The 9108-nt window shown below is 56.8% G+C and overlaps 1 protein-coding gene across 1 annotated transcript; it reads right to left on the bottom strand.

Annotated features, from left to right (window-relative positions):
• Positions 1-868: 868 nt before the first annotated feature.
• On the bottom strand, positions 869-5312 carry LOC119089595 (DNA-binding protein inhibitor ID-1). The gene is made up of 2 exons (XM_037212356.1): positions 4995-5312; positions 869-2367 (listed from the first exon to the last, which is right to left on the bottom strand). The coding sequence occupies exons 1-2, from the start codon at positions 5274-5276 to the stop codon at positions 2344-2346; spliced, it is 306 nt and encodes a 101-aa protein (XP_037068251.1). The 5' UTR covers positions 5277-5312; the 3' UTR covers positions 869-2343.
• Between the last annotated feature and the right edge of the window lie 3796 nt (positions 5313-9108).

The raw sequence follows: 9108 nt of genomic DNA, 5'->3' as shown, positions 1-9108 counted from the left end.
CAAAATGTATCATCTTTAAGTTAGGCATGCGTGCTTAGTCGATGGCTGCGGTGGCTTCTCCTGACGCTTGGGGGATGTTTCGTATTGCCATAAGTTTGACCTTTACTTTGTCATTTGCTTCCAAAGTTTCACCTATGGGCTTAACCTATAGCCACATCTGCGTACAAGATATCTTTTCGCACATATTAACAACACATAGCTGTATAAAATACAGTGCAGAGGCGTACGCACATAGTACCACCACCTCACCAAATTCATGGCAATATTTAGTCGCGTGAATGCGACTAAATATTGCCAGCTAACAGCTCCACATAGATACGAAAACAAGACGGCCGAGAGTATGCGACGTTGCCCTACGATACACACAAAATGGCGCCCGGCCGCACTAAGTTCCGTTTTCAATGGAAATTTTTGAGTATCCGAGTTGTGCTTTCTGCCTTTTTTGCGAAACTCTCCACACGCCCCTGACTTAATGAAAACATAAACTGACGTTCGGCTTACGAAGCGCAAGAGACGGAATAGGTGGTCTGCAAAAGGAAAGATGCGACGTACAAAATCGGCAGATTTTGCAACTTTTCACCCACGTAACTTCTGCATTTTATTGGTCGCAAGCCGCTGAAGCAGCTCGATTCTAATTGCAACACGGTGTTCCGCATCAGGCGGGTTTCCGTACCACCACTCGTGTATTTCCGTGAATCCACTGCAGGGAGACGGTCCAGTGTGCACATAAATATCTACCTTTACTACTAAGATAGCTATTATTGCGGCATGTTCATCGATAAATCGTTTGATATATTTGAAACTTTTCGCCAGTTGTGTCATGGGTAATATTACCTTTCTTTGCCGAAGCCACTCGAAAACACGTTACTTATGCTATGACGTGTATTCACCACACCGTCTTTGGTATCTTTGCACGAACAAAATGCGCGAATTTGCCCTCCGGTAAGTGCAACAGCCGCTGTGACATTACCATCCATCGCCTGAAAGAGCCACAAGGGAACTCACGCTCACATCGTGAGAAAATGCCTGTGGACATTTGTCACAGTTGCTTGAACGCCGCGCACACCGTGCGTGTTCTGAGATTCGAGTCGCACAAGAAACGCGCTAGCCTCACTCTAAGCTCATTATAACAGGGACGCTCGCTGGCTCTTCCATCGCCACGTTTCGAGGAGCGAGACCTGCGGCGACGGCACGCGACTACATGAATAAAACGACTAGGCGCTACGCTACCAACAGACAGTGTAGCACAATGGTGGCAGACAAACGCGATGGTGGCAACATTTGTGACATGAGCCATTCATGCTATTGCCTCTCGCCGGACCGCGCGCGGGTGTAGCCTCTACCGGGGCGACGGAAACAAAGCCGGACTGTGTCCTGTAGCCCGGCGCGAAACAAGCGCAAATGCAAGCACAACACACTGTGGGGAAATATCACATGTAATGGTCGGTCCGCCTCCCCTCCCTCCTGCTGTGCGTCGGTGGGTGTTCGCCTCGTCTTTTCACCTCGGTGCGTCCCGCTCGGAGGTGCAGTGAGCCGACGGAATCCACCGTTATCGTCATACCCGGAGACGCGCGGCCGAGATGCACCTCCGACAGCCCCGCTGACTGGCAGCGTCAGCCGCGTCATTGCAGACGGGCGCGAGGTCCAGACGGCGGAGAGTTCAGCTTCCAGACGGTGGAGAGCTCAGAGAGTCCAGCGGCGGAGAGCCCAGCGTCCAGCGGCTGAGAGCTCAGCATCCAGACGGTGGAGAGCCCAGAGAGTCCAGCGGCGGAGAGCCCAGCGTCCAGCGGCGGAGAGCTCAGAGAGTCCAGCGGCTGAGAGCTCAGCATCCAGACGGCGGAGAGCTCAGAGAGTCCAGCGGCGGAGAGCTCAGAGAGTCCAGCGGCGGAGAGCTCAGCGGTCAGCGGCGGAGAGCTCAGCAGCCCGCGGTTGAGACCTGGGTGGGGCCGGTTGCCGCGGCGCGGACCTGCTGAGCTGTGCGCCGGCCGGCTGCGGCGGCTCCCGTGGCGCGCCGTGGGTCCGGACGCAGTGACTGGTGAACCGTGGACGCAGGTGGCCGGCGGCGGCTGCGCGCTCTTCCGCTTCAGGAGTCGTCCGGGCGGGCTCGGGGCCCTTCCTGAAGCGCTCAGCTCGGGGCCCAGCGCTTCTCAAGTCCTCAGCCTGAGGGGTCCGGCGATGCTGGAGCCCTGGCCGCAGAACCCTGGCAATCCCTGGAGTCCTCAGCTCTGGAACTTCCGCGATCACAGAATCGCCAGCTCGAGGCCTCTGGCGACTCTGGAGTCCTGGTCTCGAGGACTCTGTTCTGACTAGTGGGAAGGGGAGGCCAGACCAGGCAGCAGTAGCCTATATTGAACTCCGCGGCTGCACCTGAAACAAAGGGCGCACTGTTTGAATATACCAGCCGTTTGCATGCTGGGAACATTGCCGATGGGTTTAACCAGCGAAAGATATATCTGCTTGTGAAGATCCGCGTTCCAAGCCAGACCCCAATCAGAGGGAGAGCACTGCCCAAATCCCTCACCTTAATCCCTCGCGCTCGTTTAACGCGGACCAGCTCCCCTTCAAAAGCTGCGTGTGAAATCTGTTCGTCTCTTTATAGGATATGTTTATTCATGCTATTAGCCAGAGGGACAAAGGATCCATTTGGAGATTGCAGCGGATCTAAACGCGGTAGGGCACATGAAAAGGGAAATTACGGCGGAATATTAGACGACGACATATGCGTTGACCATGAGGAGATCACATCGCCGCGTGTGACTGCCCCCGTGGCAGCGGTCTGGGCGCCGGGCAAGGGTCATTGTTTTGCTGACCCCAACACTTCATGGCAAAACTAGTAGACCGCATCACCTTTCCAACTTGTACTATAGTATTGCTGATGCTCTGATGCATTTTCATGCGATCAGTGCAAAAGCGCGCATCATTCACGTTTATGTGAAGTTTGGCCATTATCTCGCAGCTGCTAATGATCCATTGTTAACAAGGGCGGAGACGGGGATGCTTGCCTCGTTAGCCGTTACACTTATCGGCATGTTTGTGCCGGTGCTATTTCTATTAACGAAATTGCCATCACGGAAGCTAATGATAAACATTGTGGCATGCATGTCGCGAAGCGTCCTTTTGAACAATTTTTTACAAAAGATGATGACTGCCGCGCGCCAGTCATCCCAGTTTAGTGACTTATTCCATTGACAAAAACCAGTGTTCATGCAAAGAGACAGGAAGTGACGTCGCAGAACGGGCCATCAAGGCACGGCAAACAGCGCTCCCGTGCCGCTACCAGCTGCTCTCTCGCTCTTTCACACTCGGCATTCAACCCTACGGTTTGCTCTTCGCCGCCACATGATCTTCCGGTACGCTTTCTAATGTCATGTGACTTCACGGGCCACCCCCTGCAACCCCGCGACCTAACTGTGTGTCCTCCGCTGCCACGCGACCTGACAGCGAACCGCTTCCCGCCGTGTGACCTCGCCCCTCCGGCGCCCTCCCTCGCAGGTCACAGCGGCCCCGCCCGGCCCGCGGAGGCCGCCCCACCCCCGGCCGGCGGCGGGCCGTCAGTGGCTGGGCGGTAACGCGCCGCGACGGCCGGGCACCGCTCAGGCCGACCAATTTGGCCGCGCGACAGACGGCACCCGCGGGGACAGCCGGGCAGCGGCCGCCGGGGAGAGGGGGGGGGGGGGGGCACCGCGGGCCGGCAGCACGGTGGCAGATGGGACACCGGGAGCGGTATGCGCGGCGGTAATCATATCAGGGCGGCGGCGGCATCTGTCCGGCTGGGAGAGGCGACAGGTGGGCCGCCGAGGGGCTCTCGCACACAAGCCCCGCGCGCGCCGCCCGCAGATGGCCGTCGCTGGCCTCACGTGGGACCCGCGGCCAGCTGCGCGGCCCGGCGCGGTCCGGCGCGGGTTCGACCCGGGTCCGGCGAGATCCGGCCCGGGTCCGGCCCTGGTCCGGCGCGGGTCCGGCGCGGGTCCGGCCCTGGTCCGGCGCGGGTCCGGCGCGGGTCCGGCGCGGGTCCGGCTCTGGTCCGGCGCGGGTCCGGCCCGGGTCCGGTCGGCGCTGGGCACGACGACGGCCGCATACCACGAGGCACAGGGAGCTGCTGGCCACCCACGCTGCAGACGTGGGCCGCTGGCGCAGGGACAGGGCCGGGCTCAGAGGTTCGTGGCGCGCTTGCGCTTTGTACGTTTTCGCTCTACTCACGCTGGGGTCCGATGCCATATTAGCAAGCTCCGAAAGTGAGTCGCTCCGCGCGGGCACGGCTATAGCGCGGCTGCCGCGCCCACGTGCCTGACACGTGACACGGTCCGGCACCACCGCTGGCTGGCGTTGCGGTCAGCGCCGACAGATGGTGATGAGGCCCGGCTCACAAAGGTCACACCAGGGCCGGTAAGAGGAGCTGGCCCTGGCACATTTGTCCTGACAGACACCGATGTCATCGACTGTACTCTCTCGCTGGCCGAGGCGCGGTTCATGAACAAGGCGGGAGGAGGAGGATAGGCGCACAGCAGTGGTGTGGGGAACCATACTTAAGTATTCCACCCCCACCCCCAAAGCCGGCATTCGCACCCATTGAAAGTGATCTCGACACACGTGCCAGGGCCAAATTAAACCATAACGGGAGAATGGGGCGGTAGACTTTATTTGAGCGTGATTATGCTCTAGTTGCTGCTATTAGGAGAGTTCACTGTCCATGATGGTGATGAGAACTCGTCGGTGGTTAGGGAGATTTTATCGCGAAGACGTGGACAGTATATAGGCGGACGATACCAGAAGTCAGCATTCGCTCTGCCTGTTGCCTCGCGAAGCTATCGACACGCTAGTCAAAAAGGCCACGCTCCGAGCAATCCTGAATCTGCCCACACAGTAATGGAGGTGGAGAGGTGAAGTATCGGTGGAGCTCGCAGTCTCAGGCCTCTCTCCACACCGTCCTTACCCCGCCTGTAACCGCCGATACCCGGGCGGTACCCCGTCGGTACCGCGGCGCCCCAGCGTACCTGTTTGAGAGGCTCGGAGACGGGGCCGGGCGCCTGGTTGCGCGACATCTCCTGCAGGGGCTGGCGCCGCTTGGCAGGCCGCGGCGCTTCCTGCCGCCGCTCCAGCTGCTCCTCCAGCTGGCTGATGTAGTCGATCACGTGCTGGATCACCTCCAGCTGGCTGACGGGCCTGTCGAGCGGTACCAGCGGCACCAGCTGCCGCAGCTGCTCCAGATACGAGGCCACGCGGCGCCGCTGCCGGCCGGCCGGTGCCACCTCCGCGCTCGCTCGGCTCGACTTCATGGCTGGACAGCGGACTGACACCTCCCGCTCCGCTGCTCGCAGGATCGCGACTGACGTCAGGCCGGCGCCGGCGGACGGCGCAGCTGCGCGGCGCCAGGCTCCGCCCTCCGGTCAGAGCGGCGACGCTGATTGGCCGAAGCCGCCGCCGCTGCCGGACCTCCAAGCAAAATGACCGAAGCGTGTCAACTGGAAACGCGTCCCCGTTCAACAGCCGCCACTCCACGTCCGCACGTATAAAGCACACGGCCAATTATGGCTGTCTGGTGTGTTAGCAAACGTCGCTGAAGCTACAAAGGCGTTTGGGGCGAGAAAAACCATGCGGTAAAATTGGAATGTCCATGGCGAACCAACAATGCGTTATGACACAAACAGCCGCAAGCCAACATTTGGTGCAGTTCAGGGGCAGATCCAGAGGAGATGGCCACGGGGCCAAGGCCCAACTTTGGACCCCGAAGGGACCCATAGTCGACCGACCAGATGCAGCTTTTTAAACACAAAATGCAACCAATATGGACTTTTTTATTTTCAGGCCACCAAGAACAGGTGCAATCAAGAGTAAAGGGCGTACGAAAAGAGAGAACAAATATTTACTTATTGATAAAGCTGCTAACTGGACATTTTAAGCCTTGTCGCGCTGTCCAGAAGCCCTATGGTGTTTCCGGGGATCTATATGCCCACTTGCAGTGTCATTCCGATCGCCAAGGAGCCTTCCACGTTGGCCTCGACTTCTTTGCGTTTTCTAGGAGGGTCCTGCACTGTTGCTGTGCCCTCCCTGCTAACGTGCCAGGGCGCTCTCGTCAATCAGGGGCCTTCCATGGATTCTCTCCATCCGCCAGAAAGGCTCTGTGGGCTATAGCCGGGGACCCATATGTTAACCTGCCGGGGTATTGTCGGATGCTCGGGGGCCCTTTACGTTGGTTTTGGTTCACCTACCAACATACTCGCGATATGCTCATGGGCCCTCTGCATTTGTCTACGGCGTTTCCAATTCTATGTCACTTGCTTAGGGCTCTAGGCTCTTGTCGGGCGGCCATCTGTTAGTTTGCTTATACACTCTCGGTCGGTCGGGGCCCTCCAAACTGGGCCTGGTGTACTTTCCATCTAAATGGAGGGCCCTGCACACTTGTGGGGGCCCCACTCGTTAACCTGCTTAGATACACTGGATTGCCCGGGGCCCTGCACATTGAGCATTTTAATGTAAGGCCCTACGCTCTTATCGAGAGCCATCTGATAGCCTGCTCGGGTACACTCGATCTTTTTGGGGGCCCTCCACGCTAGGTCTTGGGTACGTGTTACTTGAATTGGGGTCCTACGCTCTTGTCGGGGGCCTATCTGATAACCCGCTCGGGCGCATTCGATCGTTCGGGAGCCCTCTACATCGGGTTTTGGATACGTCCTATTCGAACGGGGGCCTACGCTCTTGACGGGGGCCCCTCTGTTCGCCTGACTGTTCGGCCACACGGGATTGCTCGGGGGCCCTGCGCATTGGGTCTTGGTGTTTAAATTTAGGGCCCTGCGTTCCTATTGGGGCCATTTGATAACCTCCTCGGGTACACTCCATCTTTCGGAGGCCTTCTGCACTGGGTTTTGGGTACTTCTTACTTGAATGTAGGGCCATTTATATTGGGTTTTGAGTGTTTCCTACATGAATAGAGGGTCCTGCGCTGTTGTTAGAAGCCCTATTTGTTAACCCGCTCCGACACACTCTATCATTCGGGGGCCATAGCTTATGGCCATGACCCTGGCATTGTTACGTTTCGCCAGGCGCAGCTAAAATAACGATGAAATTGTGGGCGACTGATCGTGGCACTGACACTAGCCTTGTCGCGATGAGAAGGGTTTGCCAACCATCCAGATGGCTTGACACTGTCCTTGTTCCTGCCTGCATGCGTACATGCCTTGTTCATGCCTACATGCTTGTGAAATGTCAACATTGTCGATGTACGTGACGCCGGCGTTCAGAAAAGGTGAGAACTATAACTCTACAGCCCGACGGCCAAAACTCAAACTAGATATCCCCTGTAGTCTCCTCTCCCCTGCACATAGAATATTGCTGTTTCGGTATGTATGTTGCTGTGCATGTTGTATATGTTACGTTACATCTCTTGTAACTCGTTGTTGAAAGTTTTCGAGAAATCGTGCCAGGAAAACTGCATGGTTTTTCATAAGCCGTGCACCGTAGCTCCCGAGAACACATACGGCACCTTAAGTCCTCACCTCATTAATCTCGGATCCGTCTCTGGCAGTTCACATACGTTAAACGGCGCTTAAATGCAACCAGCCTTGAGACAATGGAGCTCGTGATGCCTCACTTCAGCCGAACCTCGGCAGGGCACTGTCAAGGAGCCTTGTATTTCACGTCCGCACTGTCAAAAGGAGCCTTGGACGTCACGTCCGCTTGAAACAGCCCGCTATCCGTCCCGACATGCCTTCCATTCCCGCTTTCCGTCCATGCCTTCCAAAAACCCGTCCTGGAGTCGTCTTTGGGTGAAAAAGGGGACTCAGATGTTGACATGTTGAAACACTGATACACTAAACCACCGTACTTTCTGAACTTTGCAAACTCTAACGGCTTGCCGTGCAGCTGCATAAGCGCTCGATGGAGAGTGAGACCATGACAGCGCTGCATGAGGCAAGTCATCGGCCGACTATGTGTTTGGAATAGTGCGATTTTAGTACAGCATAGTATGAAGAAGGCGCCTAACAGCTTGCCAATACGACAGAGACTGAGACAACTCTGCACGCATCTAAGGCTATGATTTAAAAAGAAAATGGAAAGTACGGTAGTTTTACCTGTCCCACATCTGAAAATGTCCGACTGGCTGGAAAAAGTTGGCTGCAGAGAGAAAACTGCTTATTACAGGACCGATGGTAGAAGGGAGAGCTGTGTAGGACACATTTACAAAAAGTATGTAATCGTGCAAGGGACGTTTCGATCCCCCCCCCCCCCCCCTCCATTGTGTGGAATATACAGCAGCTGAACAGAGAGCAGGAGAACAGAAACAGGATGCGTCTGCCGGTGTTGTTCTGCACGCGATAACGACACCGTCTGACGAAATGCGAGCGGCTACCAGTCGGCTACCAGTCGGCTACCAGTCGGCCGCCACTTCCGCGCAGCTGACGTGGAGCAGCACAACAACGGACGCTGTGGTCGACATCAGCACAACACGGACGCTGTGGTCGACATCAGCACAGCAGCCGACGCTGTGGTCGACATCAGCACAGCAGCTGACGCTGTGGTCGTCATCAGCACAACAGCCGACGCTGTGGTCGACATCACCACACCAGCCGACGCTGTGGTCGACATCAACACAGCACCCGACGCTGTGGTCGACATCAGCACAGCAGCCGACGCTGTGGTCGACATCAGCACAACAGCCGACGCTGTGTTCGACATCAGCACAACAGCCGACGCTGTGGTCGACATCAGCACAACAGCCGACGCTGTGGTCGGCATCAGTACAACAGCCGACGCTCTGGTCGACATCAGCACAACAGCCGACGCTGTGTTCGACATCAGCACAACAGCCGACGCTGTGGTCGACATCAGCACAACAGCCGACGCTGTGGTCGGCATCAGTACAGTGGCCGCAACATGAACCACCGCCGGTGTCATTCCAACAATCTGCCCTTCGGTTATCTTTACATCAATCTGCATGACATTTGGTTATTCGCAGATTTGCGTCGCAGCTTTGCGCACGTTCTAAACACCACTTGCTCTTAAGACAAAGAGGTAATTAAGCACGTTCTCTGCCTATTTATCGCCACGCCTAATTACGAAGTAACCTTCAAAAAACTCGGTTGGGAGAAAGAATGCATTTGGTCCATTGCC

Source organism: Pollicipes pollicipes, unplaced genomic scaffold (genome assembly GCF_011947565.3).
Source record: "Pollicipes pollicipes isolate AB1234 unplaced genomic scaffold, Ppol_2.1 Scaffold_3087;HRSCAF=3621_pilon_pilon_pilon, whole genome shotgun sequence".
Lineage (NCBI taxonomy): Eukaryota > Metazoa > Arthropoda > Thecostraca > Pollicipedomorpha > Pollicipedidae > Pollicipes > Pollicipes pollicipes.
This window is presented reverse-complemented; position numbering and strand designations above follow the sequence as displayed.